Raw genomic sequence first — 20,523 nt, 5'->3', positions numbered from 1 at the left:
AAGAATATAGTTTTAAATATAAGCCCGGGGTCTAACACATTCATAAATAAAAAAAAATGAAGCCATCTGAGTTGTAGGTTTCGTTTATGCTCACACGGTGGCGCTGCTGCGCTGATGTGCGTCCGCTGTGACGTCATCTCTGCAGTTTATCCAATGCGACTAACAAAACAGTTTTAACGAGTGTCTCAGCGGCTTATTTGAGAGTTCACTAGCACATAAATAAACTCTGACCTATCACTCTACTCCCAAATGTCTTCAGTGGGTGGAGCTGTGTTGACGGCGCCTGTGAAGTTCTCAGATATCAGGATTCTCGAGACGACGGTTTGTATGACGGCACCACACCTGCGTGGGTGTGACTTTACTGTGTGACGTCATCACGTGTGTCCCGGCGGGTGGTGTGTGCACTGAATGACCACAGAGAACTCACTTATGTTTATGAGACTCAGTACAACTTTGAAGATGACCAGCAGGAGGCAGAAGTGGCAGCAACTACTTCTGGACTTGGTTTTTGCCAGACCACGAAAAAAGGCCCACTTGAATCTGATGGGTGGGTCAAGGGGTTAGAGGCGGGATTCAAAGGGACTTGTATTGTTTCAGATTCGAGAAGGAGATTTTCACAGACCACAGAAGCTCGGGTCTTGACTGGCCGAGATCGAGTCCAAGAAAACACAGTGACCTTGAAAATGTGGTCTCGCGACTGAGACCGGTCTTGAGTTACAACCCTACCTGGCCCCCGATTCAGGGACAGGACGAGGATTATGACAGAGTGACTCTTGGTTACATGATTTGTGGGTGTGTTTGCAGAAGGTCAGTTGTGATGCACAAGTCTAGACTCGTGGTCTCACGTTATCTCCAGGGGATAGAAAAAACATCCCAGCTGAAGTTGTAATTTGCTGAGTCATGATAGCTTGACACACATGTATTTTAAAGGTTTGAAAATTGAACTATTTCATTTCTCCACCGAGTCAAAGAGGAGCCCCCAAGTCTCCACCCGTCCACGTAGGATTGATGTTTCGAGAGTTGCAACATTCTTGGCAGCGTTCAGTGAAGGTCAATCGTATCATTTGCACATGTGGGTCGACCCACTCCAGACTCTGGACTCGGCTTGACTGACTTGGCCTGACTTTCTCTGTGAAATAAACACACAGCATTTCCACATGAATTCATTTAAACTTTATTTCCATGTAAGTTTTCAAGTTGACAGCTGTACGTCTCGGCCCGCCGGCTCTCTGGAATTGTCTACAAGTCGACGAGCTGTTGACCACACGGAGGAGAAGGGGAATGGCGGGAAGACCGAGGCTCTAAAACAGGAACAGGAAACTGCCAGCAGACCCCGACTCAGCATGAGCTGAATCACACCATCGTCGTCATCGTTGTTGTTGTTGTTCAGTCCACGCTGCTGTGCAGAGGAGAATGCTGGGAAACTTGGAGGTCTCAGTGCAGTGGACCTGGACCGACACGTGGGACTCAGCATCCAGAACTTTCCACGGAAGGTTGAGCGACGCACCAAGACTTACATGGGGGAGAGAAGAGTCTCCGCCTCAGGACGTCCCCTCTGTGGCGTTCTTCACGCAAGCGGCAAACTCCTTCATCAGGTCTTGGCAGGCCTCCGCCCCCTTCTCTGCAACACTGGACAGAAGACAAGATGCCAGGATTACAGGCCGGTTTCTGGATTAGCTCCCAGCACCTTGTTGTCAAAACAACACCGAGGTTCAAATGCTAACATCGCTATCCTTGTCAGAACAGTAGCCTACGGCCCGGAGTCACCTGACCTCTCCCCCAACCCAGCCGGGTAAGACTTCTTCAATCCAGCGCTGCCGACTTCACCTCCCTGGATTCCTACAGTCATCCTACAAAATCACCAACGAAACTCCAAACAATATTCAGATCAATGTTCGGCCAACCCATTTATCTTCCAACCCATGCCTCCACTAATGAACTAGCCCGTCGGACAACACCTTCCAAACCAAAACCACTGAGAAATGACCAATCTTGTCTTCCTCCCTCCATCTGTCCGCCTGTCCGTCCGTCCGTCTGTCATTCCCACCCTCCCTACCGCCCTTTCCACCTCCAGGTTCCCCCTGGGTTGTTTTCTCAACAAAGTCATCGGGGTAAAGGGGTTTGGCCTTTGATTCCAGGTACACTGGTGCACCTCATGCGTCCTTAACAGTCTTCCTTAAAAGGAGGGGTCTTCCTTAACGGACGGCGACGGACTTCTAACGTAGCAAGTTAAACTTGAGTACATACCAACTAAAAAAGAAAAAAAACGCAGCATAAGGGGTCCACCCCTTAAATTCCTAAACCTTGGGGAGAACCTTGCGCTGACCAACTTGGCCACTAACCGACCGGCTTCTACCACAAATATATCTGGTTGGTCATGTTTCACCGACCCACTGTTCCATACGTTGATTCAAGACATCCTTCCGGCAGTGACTGACCCGTCCACCGACAACAGACCCCTGACTTCCTGGCGGCCGACATGCCGACTGACCAAGCCGCAGTGGTGTCAAACCTGCATTCTGACTCTGCCTGACCACTTTCTGTCCCTTTGGATCTCAACAAGGGCGGCCCATTTCTGTGATCGTAAATCTTCCACCGGGAGAGAAAGCGTGTTGGATAGGAGTGGCAAGTTCAACAGGAAGAAGGAGACAATAAAATCGCTGAAGCCCAGTGATTATTTCTGGTGAACGCAGCAGCCGAGGCTGCCACAGAGAATCAGAGCGATGGAGCGGAAGAGGAGGAGGGAGGAGCCGGGATACAGTGGAGCATGTGTGGCGGAACTTCACAGAGAGGGAGGGTCGTGTTGACGGCAGCACACCCAGTCCACCAAGTTAAGCTGCATCTCCTCTCACATTTACTTCTGTTGCAACATCTCAGCACCCCCCCACACCCTTCACCGCCGCAGCGTCTCGAGGAAAACTGCTTTCCTCGAGACACTGTTCTGTCAACTATTTTGATTAACTTTCTTTGTTTAACACGATATTCACTCGCAAGAGTTCTTGAAAATGTATTGCTTTTTATCAGACTTGAATGGAAACTGTTGCCACAGTTGATGAAAATGAAATATATTTCAAGAAAAATGGAGTGTTCTAACAAAAAAAGAACAGATAAACAGTTTTCATAAATCTAATAATTTAATAAAATAAACACTGTCATAAATAAAAATAAATAATAAGTAATGTTTAAACATTGTCAGTAGACTTATGAAAACATATTGAAATTAGTAAAATAAAAAAGTATTAATAATAATAAAGGTAAAGAAAAAAAGAGTCCAAAAAGAACAAAAATGATAGTAATAAAAATCATAATAATCATGATGCTAACTGTCCAGGAAGCGGCTGTCTCTTTGAACATAAAGCCGCAGCACTTCCTGCTTCTCCCCAGTCAGACTTCTTCATTTCCTGAAGGTCTAACATATTTTCATCTCCTCCCTCCAGCTTCACCTGGTTCCACTCAAGTCTCCGCTTCCTCTGAGCTGTCATGCCTCATCATGCATTCATCCTCCTCACCGCGTCTCTGTGTCAAACCCAGCTTAGCGTCCGAACCTCTGCGGTTCTGACCGCGCGGCTCGTGCCGAGCGCTGACGTAACAGGCAGCTGCTGGAAACAGATTAGCGCTCTGAGATGATGATGATGATGATGATGATGGTGCAGGTTGTTTCATGACTTAAAATGCCTCTATCTCAATACACTGTTCACAAGCAAGTGCAAACATTTAAAAAATAAACATCAGTCATAAGACAGACTTGATTCCAGCAGAATAAATCTCAAATATATTTTTCTACTTTGACTCAAAGGATCAACACTTCCTACCTCTTTTTTCACACTGACGTGAGTCAGTAGATACAAATCAGCTTTCAGCAAAATGAGTTTTATTTTTAATCCTGGAGCCTGAGTGAGGACGTGATCGCGTGCTCCAGTGAGAAGAGCTCTGAAAGCCACACGCAAGGAGAAGCACGACCCCTCCGGAGGTCACGTCCTGGGTCAGAGGGCAGCCCGTCGTCATGACGACCAGCTCAACATGCCGACAGACGTGTCAACAAGAAGGTGACCTGTGCAGACTTGTCAAGTGACGTTGTGTAACTAACTTGGAACTGCAGAGTCACCAATGGTTTCACAAAGACCCCGGACCACAGTGGCCAGCTGTAGTTCAACTATAGTACACACCAAAGTGTACTGCATCAAGAGCGTACCATCTGCAATACAATACTGCGCTGGCATCACCCATCACCCAAAACAGTGATATGGTCAGCTCAGTCATTCATGCTAGTTATATGAACTATATTATACCGTACTGCGCTAATACCATGCAGTTTTCCTTCCAAATATTTAACACAGTATATGCAGTATATTTTGAGAGCGTGATTGCGTCACATCACTAAACGTGTTGAGGGGAAAGTCCCCGCCGCCTCACGGTCACATGGTGCGAGCGGCGGAAGTTAATAAGTGACTCTCATGGAGGAAGGCAGAGAACAACTTCATTCACCAGACCAAAAATACAACAACCTGCGTGATGACTCAGCAAGTTAGCAGTAGCAACACGCGCTGCTTTTCCCCTTGAGTCAGTTTGTTCTGAATATGAGACTGAATATCTTCAATGCAGTTGTTTGTAGGCTGTTTATTTTATTTTTAATGTGTTTTTTCAATGATTTCAAAACATATTTATGGTCAAGAAAGAAAATTGAATTTGGTGTTTGAGTGCATTAAAAGTTATTGGTTATTACTCTGTCATGACTGAGTGTGGTATCAGATAATTATGATTTAGACATACATACATCATTTGAATTATTTTTTTTTCACCAACCAACACCCTAAAGGGGTTGCTAGCAGAATTATTCAGATCGACTGAGAGGTGGCGCTGGTGAGCTGGTCAGGACCAGGACTCCCGCGTCTCTGTGCAGCAGGTGGAGCGGCAACTGGATCATCTCCAAACTAAAAATACTCTTTGGTTTTTGGTTTCAGCGTCAGAAAAGAGAAAATGTACAGTTGCAGCGTCGAGTCCACAAGTGCTGAGTCGACAAAATCTGAGCTTCTGTCAGGGAAACTTGGAGTCGAGTCATCAAACGAAAACTTCTTACAGTGTTTAGTGCTAGTTCATATGCAAATGAGCATTGATTCAAAATGTATGAAATATAGATTTATGAACTATTTTAAACAAATTCAAAATAAGACTCAAAGTCCTAATATGTTCAGACTCGGGGTCGGGGGCCAACAGGTCCGGAGACAGGCCGTCTGAGGGCCCCGTGTGGCCCATCATGCCGAGGCAGTTTCACCTGCCTCTGTGACGAAGTTGAATCTGCAAACTTCGGCATGAAAGTCCAGAGCGACCGACCCCACTCAGGCAGACCCCCAAGGCTGCAGTGTCACGGGGGACTTTGGAACTCAAACACTTTCCTGTCACATCTGAAGATAAATGTCGAGCCCCCTTTCGTCTTATCTCACTGCGACTCTCTTATCAGACCACCACAGATGGGCGGGACCAAACCTGAGCTCGACAAACATTCAATGAGTGGATGAACCAACGTTTGTAGACACTTTTCTGTCTTCCTTAGTTTTCTCTCCTTGGTTCTTCCGAAGAGATGCAATTTGAAAGTTTAATATATATATATAGTTTTTCATTATTTGGTTATTGATTTTACTCATCAATGCCAATGCTGCCATATTAATGACTCTGGAGGCATTTTAACTTTAAATTGTGAAGAATGTTTTCCCATCTCCATATTATCTACATCGCATGAGGCCGAGGGCAGACAGGTAGAAACTGCCTGGGACTCCATCACTCTGCTCTCTCAGGATCTTCTCTGGGGAAGACTGTGGAAGACATCTTGGTCAGAGGGATCCTGTGGACCTGTGGGACTCCCTGAGGCCTGACTCAGAGGTCATTGACCTTGAGGGATCGAGGCTTGTTGCATTGCTGTTTTAAAACTGCAGAGAGAAACTTCAACTGGGAACTGAAGTTACAACTTTACAGTTTTCTAAATAGCATCTATTCAACTCTCCACCAGGGGGTGAGAGATTCATCCAACACCAAGGAGTCATCTGCAAACAGGTTGAGGCAGAGACCCGGGGCGAAAAAGTGAATTCCCATCTCTGTAATGAGCAGCGGCTGCAAAGCATTGTGGGAGCGGCGAGCGAGCGGTGACGTAAGCAGATTCCCCGCTTTCATCCGAGCGAGAGGACGAGCATCAGACATCACCAGCCTGCCACAAACGATTAACCCCCGAAATTCCCTCGCCCGGCGCAGGAATGCCTTGTTTTGCTAACCTGTGACCCTGATTAGCCGCGACGTGTCCGTAGTGGTTAAACCCGTTTTGGGATTGAGGTCGTCTCTGTTGGTGGTGTTCAATCCCATCAGACTCCATCTTAGCCGCGCTCTCCAAATCATAGAAAAACATCTCAACTTCAGCGACTTCTGGCCCGTATGAGGCAGGGGCTGCGACCCCACTGCCATCCCACCCAAATATTCGGTCCTAGCTTCGGGACTTGAACGCATCACCTACCATTTGTCCAGTGCAGCCTTGATGTCTGCACACGCGGCAGGGACGGGGGTCTCGGCGGCGGCGGGGGCGGCAGCGGTCTCTGAGTCCGACATGTCTGTGCTGTCAGAGGATGTGCGTCCTGGTCCTGTCCTGGTCCTGTCCTGGTCCTTTGGATCCCAGCACCACCAACAGAGGCAGAGACACACACAGGCAGCAAGGGTGAGTGGGTGAAAGTGGGAGGGGACAAGGGGGAGGAGAGGGTGGGAGGAGATTGGGACATGTGAGTGGGCAGCACATGTGTGCACGTTTGAGGTGAGGAGGAGGGAGGGCGGGGCGGGGACGAGGGAGACCTCCAGAGGGGAGAGGTCAAAGGGCAACTGAGATGGCGGGTCAAACTTATTCATGTCAAATTAATCATATGAGTGATTCACCAACAGGTGGCAGCACAGGAGAGCGCTCGTGTCAGTGTATGTGTGTGTGTGTGTGTGATGCACAGCCTGAATGCGGATCTATGATAAGGCTGTTAGCGTCCCCTGCTGGCAGCTTCGGTTACACCTCAAAGATGGCAGCAGCAAACATGAGGTCAACCGAAGCATCTCAAGGTCAAAATGACTCAACAGCCAAAAAGAAGAAGCAGCTCTGGGGTTTCATTCCCACTGAGGCAATAAAACAATGTCGGCTCGTTTCTAAAAATAAAATCAAATAAATAAAATACTATTGAGGAAATCTGTGTGTCTTACACCTTCTAACACCTTCTTACAGAGAATCACCCAGATGTGTGTGACTCAGACTTTTGAAGTTTGTGGATCGTGAATCGATGATTCACTTGAATATTTCAATCAGCTTGGACATCTAGGGCGCCCCCTGTTGGACGCAGACACACATGTTGGATTTGTCCTGCAGAGTCCAGCAGATTGATGAGTCAATGCAGAAGATGAGGGAGTCTCCGGGGAGAGGAAAGTCTGGACCTCTCTACTTTGGCAGCCGTGCCCATGACTCGGTCAAGTGGAAGGCAGACGAAGTTGGAGCTCCTCTACAGGGGACCTTGAAGCATCCAGACTTCTCCCTGGGACTGGAACTCAACACATCCTGCTGTCTCCCAAATTAGCTCTCAGCTCATTCATACACAACAAGGGTGCTAAAGTCAGAGCGGAGTCTAAATTACATTTGCATTTGATCTCAGAGCGGAAAACTCTCCATTCACTCAAACATCTAGAAGAAACCAGCTAAAACTCGACCCTCCTCTGAGTCCACCACCTTAGAACGCCGCATCCTTTAGGGTTTTTTTTCATGAGTTAAAAGCACAAAGAGGAAAAATGGCAAGCAACATTTGTGAATGAATAATGAATCCTACCGCTGTGCAGAGGAGAAGTTGAAGGGCTTGTGTGTGACCAGCACGTGTGAGCAGCTCTGCTGCACAAGGAAGGAGACTCTTTTTTGTGGAGGGCGGGTTCCTGCGCGGCTTTACGAGGGTACATGTATGCACCCGTCATAGAGGTGAAAGCTGCAGGCCTCCGGGCTGCGGGATGGAAGAGCTGTAAAGTTCAGCCCAGCATTCTTCAACTCTGCATTCTGCTTTTACATGTTTTACAAGTGTTAAAACGTGAAACGAAAAATGGGTCCGCACTATTGGCCTAAACTCCACTAGAAGCTGAAAATAGATGGTCCTCAATAGGTCGGTCATTCCAGGGGTTGGCCCCTTCTATGGATCCAGTGAGTCACGGCAACCATCCCACTGCTGACACCATTTGAGAGGAGAGGAAAACACTTGTGCTGCCTCGGTTCTAAACTCTGGTTCTGAGCAGAAAGGGAGCGTACAATTTGTGAGGAAAGTGTCTCGGGTCTTGGCTGTTGATGTCACACAAGCAAACCTTAGTCATTGAAAAAATGAAATATTAGATCGGAGCATGACCCTGTTTATTTTAGATTTGTTTGCCATAAAATTTCCGAGGTTAAACTGCAGGGGGCAGCAGTTAAAGCAAAGACTCCCTGGGAAACTGTTTTGGACGCCACAGACCAGCGCCGGCTTCAGACCACGGTCTGAACATTGATGTACATGGACTTCTCCTGCCAGCTCTTCTGCAGGAACGTTGATATTTAAAGTGAAAGAGTAACGGTGGCATATCGACGAACCACGTCCTCCCACGCGCCCTCTCCACGTGACGGACTTTACGAGCTTCACCAACATCACAACGTTCCCTCGGATTCTCAGCTGCCGCCGAAGGGTTTTTACTTGATGTCATAAAAACAGTCGCCAGTGTCGTCTTTCTGGGAAACAAGGGCGTGGAGACAACTTGGCAGGACCAACCGTCAAACCTGCAGATGCAGCTTCCCAAATACAAAACCTTTGTCTCCAAGATTTGGACGAGACTGTGCTGGTTTTCACAAAACATATTTCAGCGCTAGGAATTTCCAACGTCCCTGAACGCAACAGCGGCAAATTTAATTTGACTGTTAATTTGACAGGTCTGCAATGTTCCTCGCCAGAAATTCATGTCCACAATGATGCTCATGCTGTGCTCGCGCTAGCATCTACTGATTCACTCAAATAGATGAAAATCGTAAAAATAAAACCGTACTAAAGGTATTCTGTCTGCAGAACATGGTATAGAGCCTTAAAATATAAAATACAATATAATAGCTATAACCCAATACTGTAACTGGATGTCAACAGCAAGTGGTAAAAACTGCAAAAAAAATACATCAATAATATGGAAGGCTCTGAAAAAAGTATATTAAATAAAAAAAAACTGTGAAATAAACCTTCTTTAGAGCTCATGCCATAGCAACAGACGTTACTTGGATTCTTCCTTGACCTTCACCTCAACGGGTTTCCCGTTCCTCAGGGTTCACCAACTCAGAGTTAGCTAGGCCTGAAATTATGGCGAGGTAAACAACCTGACAGCAGAGTCTTCATACACTGTTGAATCCACCCACCTGAACGTTTCCTCGCACATCTCCTGCTGCAGCCTTTATTCAAGTCTCCACTCATGTTTCTCATTACCAGCTGGGACAAACAGCTTCCCCACCGAATTGTCGTTGTCGCGTCCGACTGTTGAATAACCAAATCATCCTGAGATGGATATAAAACAGAGGCGACGGCGAGTGAAAGGAGACAGGATGGAGAAGAAGAGAATGACTGGAAGAGGAGCCAGCTACCTCTGCGTTGGTGAGTTTGGCAGCGACAGACTCGTGTTATAGACTCGTGGTCGGAGACATCGACCAACTGAAGGCAGCAGCACGGGAAGCTTTTGTTGAGTGCAGTTCATGAACTTTAGTATTGAACATTTCTAAATCAAAGCATTTTATCGCACATTCCGAAAACCCAACTTCAAAAGTTGTAATAGTAAAAGTTGCACTTGTCATCACTGGGTCGGTGAGTTCAGATCAGATGCAGAAAAGTTTGCAGTGATCAGGCCTTTGAACCATCAAGACAAGCTTAACAAACACGTTTGCTCCACAGAAACCTTCCAGCCAAAATGCTGATGTTCTGATTTCAGTCAGCTTTTTTTTTGAACCTCTAAATGTCTGCGGGGAACTTCGACCTCACGGCTGACCTCGGGCCAGCAGAGGGCGCCAACAGCTGGCTGTTCCTCAGATGACGTGTGGCTTCTCTCCTCTGTCCAGTGCTGCACCTGGTGCGGGTGGTCACCTGTGTTCCTGTCAGTGACCTACTGGACCGGGCATCTCAGCACTCGGACCAACTGCACTCCCTCAGCACCGTTCTGACCCATGACCTGGTGAGTGTGAGACACCTTCGACCCTCGAAACACGTTCATGATTCCTCTTCCTTCCCCAGGACTCGCACTTCCCCCCGCTGAGCCGGATGCTGATGTCTCGACCCCCCATGTGTCACACCTCCTCTCTACCGACCCCTATTGACAAGGAGCAAGCCCTGCAAGTCTCAGTACGTCATTGAATATCTGACAAGCTCAATGGCAGTTGCAGAGATGGGTGGGGCCTCTCGCTCCCTCTAGTGGTGAAACAGGCGACGTGTTGTACACGCACATCTGAGAGGAACAATTGTGGCCTGCTCCAACACTCACCTGCGTCCGTCCCCCACAGGAGTCAGGCCTGTTGTCTCTGGCCCGGGCTCTGCTTCAGGCCTGGATGGAGCCGCTGACGGTCTTGTCCTCGACAGTCCGCTCGCTTCCTCACCCGGCCCAGAGCAGCATGATCAGCACCATGCAGGAGCTGCAGGACCACGCCAGGACGCTGGAAGAGGGACTGGATGCCCTGTCCAGCAAGGTGAGGGGATCTCCTGAGCTCAAACAAGGAATTTAGAGCCACAAAAGTAGCTGTCTTTGGTGAGCAAAGCTCACCTGTCCTGTCTTTCCTCTCTCCAGCTGGACCCTGTGGTCACGTTGGCCCCGCTGCCCTACAGAGGAGGCCGCAGCCTCGGTCAGGACCGACTGTCCAAGCTCACCAACTTCCACTTCCTGTTGTCCTGCTTCCGCCGTGACTCTCACAAGATCGACAGCTTCCTAAAAGTCCTTCGCTGCCGAATGGCGACGTCGCAGCCTCAGCTGTGTTAGGAGGCCACGCCGGGGGGCGACGTTCATCTCTGAAACTTGTGAATCTTCATTATTGTTTCCCTTCTACGCTGCAGTTGCACTTTAGAGTCTTTAGAAGAATAAACCACTGCAGAGACCTTGTTGTTAAGTCACTGGAGAGACGCTCCTGCACTCACCAGCCCACAAACTCACCACATTACGGACCAAACAATGAACACAACCACAATGAAGCTAACAGCTCAGTAACCAATCTCTGTCCAAACCAAGGCAAAATTAGCGACGCTAAACGGAACCTCGGACCAGCTGAGCTACCTAGCCTAGCCACATACAGGCTTTACTGTACATGAATGTAGCTACTGGAGAGCGAACCGAACCAAGTCTTTTGACGCAGCAGTACATGTCTGTTGGCACCACGATCACTTGAAATATTTACACTGGAAAATGCACATAAGCTCCGCCCCTATGATTCGGGATTGCTGTGATTGGTGGAGGGCAGACTTCAGTCGCTAAAACAAATATGTTTTTTCAAACATATTATAGCGAAGTGGAAACATTGAAACAAACCGGAAAACACAGCACTGATTCTGGCCGTTTTTGTCCTGTTTCTAATAGAAAAATCGTGGGCATAGGGGATGCTCAATGCAAAATCCTGGGGGAAACCTCGTCCTCGTGCTTTGTACGTGGTTTACTCTGACATTGACATGGACGGAGCATCTGCTTTGGTGGACCACAGAATGGGTGGCTAAGAACAAAGGAGGCTCTCGACTCAAAACACGCTCATAACTGTGAGGGAGGGGGGACATCAACATCTGAAACGTAGAAGACAGGACAGTTAGAGAAGCATGTGAGATCCTCTTTATGCAGCCAGCCAACTGAATGCACAGCTCAGAAACTCGCTACTGACCACTGCGGGCCACGACATCCCTGTAAGAAGGAACCAGAAGAGGCAGGGTTCGACATCATGGCAACAGGCAGGGGTGCATTTAGCGCGTTCTGTCGCCCCCTGGATGTAGGTGGAGTCACTGCAGCCGGGAGGAGAGCGGAGCGTCGTCGTCCTCGCGGCCGCCTGGCACACGACTCCCGTCGGCCGCACTCAGTCGCTCTCGGCTCAGAACTGTGGACCCGGACATGAAGACCAAACCCTCGCAGCAGGTGGCAGCGGCGGTTCCGGACGGGTCCAGTTTCGAGGTGACGCTCCAGCAGCTCAACGACTTGTTGACGGACGACAGCGGGTTCTACAGCTGGCCCACGCGACACTTCCACGAAGTGCACCCCAGAATCTACGTGGGCAACGCGTGAGTGTTGACATCGACGACATGTTTGTCTCAACAGACGCGAACGAAGCTTTAAAACGATTCGTTATGACGACCACAACAATGACAAAAATGAGTCCGCCAACGTTTCATCCTCAGTGTCATCTGGATTTGTGGAAGCTATTTATGACTGAGTCCACCTTCAAAGCCAAAATGTTTCTTCACACTGAAATTATATATTTATTTCGCCAAATGTCAAACACATCGGCCATTTTAGACTTTGTTTTTTTTTTTACTTTTACGAGTGTTTTTCTCCCATATTTTTTTGGGAAGCCTTATCTAATGTTTTATTTAAAAAACAAAAAAACAAAAAAACATTTCTCCTTAGAAAATAAAAAAAAGTATTTTGGGTGTATCATCAACTGTATTATTTAAATTAAAATAATATAGGTAGACGTAAATATGAATAATTACAATAAACAATTATGCATTTTTCTCAACAGGAAATAAAATGAATCCTTTGTTTTATTGTGGAGGATCCTTCCTCTTTATTTCTGCATAAATCACATTTTAAACTGCCAAATCTATTTGATTATCTGGGATTCTTTCCAGAAGTGCGACATGAATGTGACAACATTAAAAACTGCAGCTTGTTTCCTGACAGAACCAACAAAGAGAAATGATGCTCGATCTATTTTTAGCATCAGTCGGAGAAGACTCCACCTTCTCCGAGCAGAGAATTCGGTGAAGCTTCCCTGCGATCATGGAAGCTGCCAGACTTCAGCCCCGGCAGCGTCAGCAGCTATTTTTAGCTCAGGAGCTCAAAAAAAGCTCAGTGTGAAGCGGAGTCATGAGACGTGGAGGCAGATTCAGAGCAGCGGATCCAAAAGAAAGCCCAGAGGAAGTGGCGGGTGACCATGTGACTCACCGATCCTCAGGTTCGTGGCCACAAACGTGATGCGGCTCAAGCGTCTGGGCGTCACCCACGTCCTGAACGCCGCCGAGGGCACCTCCTTCATGCACGTCAACACCGACGGCGAGTTCTACACCGGCTCGGGGATCACCTACCACGGCGTCCCGGCCAGCGACACCGACCACTACGACATCAGCGTGTATTTCGAGGAGGCGGCCGACTTCATCGAGAAAGCACTGGCCTCCAAACACGGGAAAGGTGAGGCGCCCCCAGACAGAGGTCAGAGGCAGCGCCACACTGAGGCGAGCTGAAGCCATGAAGACTGTGTCGCTAGTGTTCTTTACGTCTGATAACAGCTCCGACTGTGTCCCCAGGTAAAGTCTACGTCCACTGCCGCGAGGGCTACAGCCGCTCGCCCACGCTGGTCATCGCCTACCTGATGCTCCGCCAGCACATGGACGTGCACACGGCGCTCGCCATGGTGCGTCAGAAGCGAGAGATCGGGCCCAACGACGGCTTCCTGCGGCAGCTCTGTCGGCTCAACCAGCGCCTGGCTGCCGAGGGCAAGTTCTGGACCAAGTGAAGCCGACCCTCCTCGCCCTCCACAGCGTTCCCACGTGGTGCTGGTCCGAGTCACTGAGGAGATCACGTCTCGCACTTTTGCCTCGTGCCGTTCGGGTCCTCGCTGACGTGTGCACGTCGCTGATCCACTCCATCTCTGTTGGGTGTTGTTTTGTGACGGTCACTCATCTGAGTCCATCCAGCCGCAGTCGGAAACCATGAGACAGGGAGGGCACAATGAGATAGTGAGGCCCAGATTATCACCATGTTTTAGAATTCACTCACAGAACTGAATTTCAACAAATCACAACGAACCTGCGCACAATAATTGGCCCCCGAGATGGCACTCTCCGCTCTGTGATCCAAGCAAACGTGATTCTGAGTGCCACCTACAGACCTCTGATGACGACAAAATTATAACTGAGGGAAAAAACTGCCAGGAAAACCTGCACTAATCTGAGGTTAAAATGAGGAGGCTCTCAGGAAACACCTCCCCAGACGGAGGAGGCTTCTGAGAGAGGTCTTGGCCTCTTCACTCAGATTGCTGCCCCGACAATCTCACATTGATCTAGATCGCAAACATCACAGTCGTCTGTCCTGACACGAGTGGAACGCGGCACAATTTTCCCACACCAGTCCGAGAATATCTCGAGACCTAGATGTTAAACGCGTGTGTATTTAAAACACTGCCAGAATGTGACAAAGTCGCGTGTGTTTTTCATCACTGAACCAAAGTGCTGAAGCGTCCGTGTGTGCTGTTGTGTTTGTGCGCTTCTGTGAGTCGTCCAGATGACAGTATTCCAGGTGATCGTTGCTTCTACACGTGAACATGAAGTGCACTTTATCTGCTGACACGGCTGATTGTTGTCGCTCACTTTCCTACGTTCAGAAATAAACTATTGAAAAATGTTCACTTGGCTGTTATTCCAGGACATCGGTGTAGCACACTTCACTGTCACTAGAGGGCAGCAGTCAGCCGGCTGCACCTACTCGATAAAAGAAAGTTAAAAAAAAATAAAAAAGAGGCGGAAAGACGCTTTAAAATGATTCGGATCTTTAAAAGATGTATTATGATGGGATGTCAGATTATGAGCCAGAGACAGAGCGAAAGTGAGGGGTTACCAGCGCTACTAACAGTAAGAATAAACCTAAAAAAATACTCTTTAACTAGCTTTAAAAATGATTCATATATAAAACTGATTTATATGGGGATAAAATTAACATGTCAGTTTTTGCCTGTTAGTTTATAAACACTGGTGAGGTCCTCGAAATGAAGTCTGACCTTGAAGACAAGAGGACGGACCTCATGCGCAGCCCGGAGCTGAAGCGTCAGTGGTCATAATGTTTAGGCCGATCAGCGCTGAACAGAGGGACATAAACAGTCCTGCCGTGACTCGTGCGGTTGACACGAGGGCGTCTGTTCAGAGACGCGGCTAACGCTGTTACGTAACAGTCGTCTGCATGAATAAGCGCAGGGAGGGGCGGGGGAGGGTTTTTACAGGAGTCACATGAGCGACTCTTCAGCGTGTACATTTCACACGCGGACTCTTCCGTCATTCAGAGGCTGCCTTGAGGTTTCCGAGTCTGAGAACACGTTGAATCCACCAGAGTTTCAAAAGCTAAAAGTGGGAACGTGACTGATTCAGTCTCTTCGGGGGCTCAAAGCCTGGCTCCAGGGTCAATGGCGGCCGCTGCGTCTGTCGACACTTGACACTCTGGTTTCCTCCCACAGTCCAAAAACACCAAGGTTAAGTTATGTCTCCAAACTGTCTGCAGGTGTCGTAGGCAGTGACTGGAGACCAGTCCACCTCCCAGCCCAGGTAGCTGGGCTGCATACCAGCACCCCGCGACCCCATGAGGAGGATAAGGGGGGGGGGGGGGACAAATGAATGAATTAAACCACGAGAGCGTAAGTGACTCTTTCGGCCCGACTGAGGTGACTTCAGTGTCACACATCTGGACTGAGGGACTCATGCGGCTCAGTTCAGGACGAAAACCTCGTGAGACACCTGGCGAGTCCATGGCCCACCATCTGAGAGTCCAGGAGTCACGTGAGCTTGAGGAGCCAAGGCTGTGGAGGCCCTCACTGGGATTCAAACCCACCACTTCCTCGGGTGCTCACTAGGTTTTTCACTCGGAAGCGTGACTCAGATCCAGTCAGTGAACCTCTGCCAGACGCTAATGGCTAACAGATTAGCAATCCCTGGTTGCAGCTCCGCCTCCAATGCTACAGAGCCGCTGACCTTAGAACATTTGGTGGTCCGACCTTGATGACTCAGACAGTGTCAGACTGCATCCATCAGAGTCCACGAGCCTCCGGCTCCATGCCTGAAACCCCGACCAGCGCGCGTGTGTGTGTGTGTGTGTGTGTGTGTGATGGACAGACGGGGACATCCATTACGGATCTTTCCTCTCCGCGCAGAGAACACCGCCTCCAGCTGTGCTCTATAAATAGCCTTCTCTACAGCATCATCTGTTTGTGTCTCTTTAAATAGAATAACTTCACACCGACTGAAACTGTGGAGCCACTGGGAGCTGGTGTGAGACGTCACCGAGGTGACCGTGAGGGGGAGGAAATCAGAGTGATGAGTCTGAACTGAACCGAGAGCCTCGCTGATCCCCCTGCTATCAAGTCTCCCCACCTGCACCCGACCTTTGAAGACACAATTTTCACCTCTCGAGATGAGCGTTTTTACACTCGTGTACTGTGAGAGAGTGTCAGATGTGCCGTGGGAAAATGATCCGGCTTCACCTCATGTGTCCGGAGATAGAGGTGGGCGATATGATGCCATGAAACCATGACAATGAGAAGGAGCAACCAAGGTGAGGAGATGATCCCATGGATTGGCTGCCATTCTTTCTCTCCACTCTGCTGTAGAGCTCCAGTGTGTTGATGCGCTGATCTGTCCCTCAGTCAAAGCAGCGCTGCTGTGGTGTGTACACACTCACAGCCAAGAAGCTGCTCACATGCGCAACTGCCTCTAACTTGACCACACACTTTCACCACAGACCCATGGAGGGAGGGAGGCATCCTTGTCGGAGCCGCGACACCAAAGACTGTCTGCACCACAGAGCTAACGGGGAGTGGAGAGCGGCTTAGACACAGGTGTGTTCAGTGAACCTGAGGGGGCAGAACACCCAGCACGTCCTCCTCACCTCTCCCTGGCCTTACTGATGTTTTCCTCCTGTTTCAACATGTTTCAGGTGTTTACTCAGGAGAGGTGGGGTTCAGCTCACACACTTCCAGCTTGACCCCCCAAAAAGTACCAAACAGACTTGATGACGTTCCTGCCTCAGCACGGAAGCAACGCGTGCAACAAACCCACCCTCCGCAGCATCACCTTTAAAGCACGAGGGTTCCAAATTCCAGCAGGGTTACGGTCCTTCTCAGCGCTCCTGAGCACGCACAGCCAGCTGGCTGCTCGCTGCTGATGGAGGAGGACACAGATCACTTGTCAGTGCCGGTTACTTTCACTCGAGCGGACGGAGCGCTGTGACAGCACCTGGCTGTCAGGAAACCCTGCGATGTGCAGAGTCCTGGATCCCACTCAGGCTTGAGGGGGTCAGGAAGACCTTCTTGGGAAAACTTCAGCAGAAACCTGATGGAAGAGAAAGACATGATTCATGATCTGCCACTTGTTCCCCCCCAGCACCCCCACCGTCAGACACAGACGTCGCTCTGATATCAAATCATTTTATTATGCTGAAAATGAATGTCACAGAGCCACAAAAACACAAACAGCTTTCAGCCAAGATGCCATTCCTTGATTGTGCCATGACTAATTCGTCACATGAAAACAAGACAAGAAGCCACGACCGCCGCCGATCTGCAACCAGCCCCCCGCTCGCCGCCGGGGCTTTACATTCATAACTGTGCTCACAAACAGGGGATCTGTCTGCACCAAAGACCAAACCAAGAGAGGACATCTTTCATCTCAGACTTTGGGGTCCAGATTAAGGCACAATCCGCCGGCCTTTTGTTGAAGCGCACGCTCCCCGAGTGGCAGCGAGCAGTTGCATATTTAAACAGGAGTTTTGGGCCTCAGATCTTTGAGGACGCTCGAGTGGCTTCTCTCCGAATGGTCACCACACCCCTCAAAATGGCGGCCGTCTTCTCTTGGTTTCTGTCGTCAGTAACCCATCAGCTCAAAGAATGGCTTCATAGTTCATGCTATCGTTGCTTCACAAAGTAAGTGCAGGTGTCAGATGAAGTCACCATGATGTTTCTGTACAACCTGAACAGAGCGGGCGCGGTTTGTGCCGGATTAACTGAAATGTTTCTGCTTGCTCACTTGGCCACCGCGCTCTCTTTAATCTGGCACAAAGCGTCGCCGTGAGGTATGAACAGTTTTAATCTCTTATTTGGTTTCTATTTTCTTTTTCTCCACTGCATGTTGAGAACGTTAATAACATTCTCACGACAATGATAAGGTGGATCTATATCACAAAATGGTCTGTTACAGATGGGAGTGGACGAGCGCCAGGACCTGAGAGGCCCCTTTTTTTCATCGTTGAGAAATACAGATTAGGAGTAAGAGAGCAAGCAATACAGCTCAAGCAACTACAGGATACAGGTTTCTGGGTACTTTCACTTTCAGTTCAGCCAGGAGACCAGAAGGGGCCCGGGGCCTCAGTTGTGCTCATTAGAAGAGATCGGTTGATGGACATGCTGAGGCTGGTCGGGAGCTTCAGAACCTGGGAGTCCAGACTGTGTTGCCCTGGGAGTCCAGACCAGTGATTCTTAATCATGGTCGGGCCGTGAGCGCCCCCTACAGGGCCGCTAAACGTGTTTTGTTTTCCACCTTGGGGCTGCCAGACGCTCAGTTCTAATACATGAGCCACGTATGGTGGCAATAGTGAGTCATTGAATTGACTTGACAGCTGCAAATCTGTGAGAGTTCAAAACTATGAAGGAGATCTCAGAGAAAAAAAAATGATAAAGAAAGTGATGACACCCCAACAGTAAAAACTGTTCATGAAAGCACCTGTTGAAGCAGATTGTGTCACAATACTTAAATTTACTTAAAATACTTACTTTACTTAAAATATATATTTTATTTTATGACATTTAGACATGTTTTTTATTATATTTATTTTATACACTATTTTATTTAGTTTTTCCAATTTTCTCAACAGTTTGCATCAAGTTTTTTTTTTTTTTCATTTTTTCTTTAGTAAATTTGATGAACATGACTTGCACCTGGTTCTGCTGCTGGTTGGAATTTTCTATGACAAATATCTTTGTGATGATCACATGATTTCCATATCATTTCACAAGTTTTGGTTTGTTTACATGTGAGTAGATCAAATATGGTTGTTGATCACAAATGAAATCAAGAGTCATGAATCAGTTCTACTGCTTGTACTTGATCTGGGAAATGTGGGCCCTGAGATCAAAACAGTTAAGAACCTCTGTGCTAGACTACATACAGTCCTGTAGTGCTGTACTTTCCCTCCACTACAAGCCCATAACTCCCTTACTTTGAAGACTTTTTAAAGGTTTGTTTGGTGGCAGATCATCAAAGTACAACCCAGAGTGATGTACTTTGATGTTCCACAGCCAGGTAATACGGCCTGTACTCGAGTACTTTTACTCAGACCATGAGTTCCACTTTCCACAGAGCAGAATTTGACCAGCTAGAAGTGGTTCCCCGGGCACTAAGCTGGACCAACCAGCAGGAGAACATAGTGTTGCCATCAGAAACCATATCAACGTTGGGTTTAGCTTCACCAGAACCAGAGTCACTTATGTGTCAAAATGCTAATGCTAAAGCGCTAACGGTGACCTCACGCAGGGGTGAGCCATATCGAGCTACAGTAGCGTGCGGTCACGATAGATCACGGTCCCATACTCTCACACAGTCGCCCACAATACACGATTGTTGGTGGGGATAATTGGGCCGAGGGCGGAGAGATCAAGCCGGCGGGTTTGGGGAAGGTTAGCCTGTGCTAGCATGAACTTGGCAGAGGACGAGTCCTCCTAATGAATCTCATTACCGGGCTGAGCTGAAAGTGAATCCTGACCCTTGTGTCAGCACACCACTGCACCCACGATGGTCTGAAAGTGCATATACAGGCATTTTCTCACAGTAAAGCATCAACACTGATACAGACATTCAGTTACCACGTAAGAATCATTAAAAAACACTACTGTTGCTATGTCGTCGCTCAGAGTGACCCGGCTGCTCACCACGTCGACACACTTGCGCGTTACAAACCAAAAAACCAAAGACCTCTTCAGTAGCAGTCTGTCACATGATGAGGGGGGTTTGACCCCGCCTCCATCCACCCCAGGAGTAGCAGAAGAATGAACACTTGGTGCACATAAGCAACATCAACAACATCAAAAAGTGAGCCTTAAATGGTACAATTATATTACATTCCACTGGTGGATATATTCCTGCAGGGATTGTCGACTTTCTCCACCAAAGACAAGGACAGTCAGTGAGGGTTTCTGTGTGCAGGGGCGGAGTCAGTGGGCATCAAGAACACGGGAAGTACAAGACTGGGGTTGAAGGTAAACCAGGGGCGAGTGACTGGATGGTAACTTACAGATGCTTTCCCTGGATACGCAATAAAAGTTGTCGTCAAAAGAGATGTGTGATTCTAGTGCCATCTGGTGGGTGCCGTTTCACAACAAGTTCACAGTTTAGTTTAGTGTAAACGCAAAACGTAACCTCGAGAACAAGTCCGGAGAAACACAAAGAGAGAGAACCATTCGGCGGTCACTGTGTGCAACGAAAACAGGGGAATAGTTTGCAGCCGGCTCGACGATTTCGAGAGACGGCAACGACTTTTGAGGCA

General features: G+C 48.5%; 2 protein-coding genes and 1 long non-coding RNA gene across 3 annotated transcripts; 2 read left to right on the top strand and 1 right to left on the bottom strand.

The window, feature by feature from the left end:
- Positions 1-1,150: 1,150 nt before the first annotated feature.
- LOC128751196 (uncharacterized) lies at positions 1,151-6,710 on the bottom strand. The gene is made up of 3 exons (XR_008413230.1): positions 6,500-6,710; positions 1,518-1,629; positions 1,151-1,448 (listed from the first exon to the last, which is right to left on the bottom strand). It is a non-coding gene; the product is annotated as an uncharacterized LOC128751196 (long non-coding RNA).
- A 2,888-nt stretch (positions 6,711-9,598) lies between these two features.
- Positions 9,599-11,013, top strand: prl (prolactin). The gene is made up of 5 exons (XM_053850696.1): positions 9,599-9,647; positions 10,088-10,218; positions 10,278-10,385; positions 10,544-10,726; positions 10,825-11,013. The coding sequence occupies exons 1-5, from the start codon at positions 9,599-9,601 to the stop codon at positions 11,011-11,013; spliced, it is 660 nt and encodes a 219-aa protein (XP_053706671.1).
- Positions 11,014-12,010: 997 nt separating this feature from the next.
- On the top strand, positions 12,011-14,850 carry LOC128751665 (dual specificity protein phosphatase 3-like). Its single transcript, XM_053852870.1, has 3 exons — positions 12,011-12,287; positions 13,184-13,416; positions 13,533-14,850. The coding sequence occupies exons 1-3, from the start codon at positions 12,121-12,123 to the stop codon at positions 13,739-13,741; spliced, it is 609 nt and encodes a 202-aa protein (XP_053708845.1). The 5' UTR covers positions 12,011-12,120; the 3' UTR covers positions 13,742-14,850.
- The last annotated feature ends 5,673 nt before the right edge of the window (positions 14,851-20,523 follow it).

This window comes from Synchiropus splendidus, chromosome 19, assembly GCF_027744825.2.
Source record: "Synchiropus splendidus isolate RoL2022-P1 chromosome 19, RoL_Sspl_1.0, whole genome shotgun sequence".
Classification (NCBI taxonomy): domain Eukaryota; kingdom Metazoa; phylum Chordata; class Actinopteri; order Syngnathiformes; family Callionymidae; genus Synchiropus; species Synchiropus splendidus.
The sequence above is the reverse complement of the archived record's forward strand: the minus strand, read 5'-3'. Positions and strand labels throughout refer to the sequence as shown.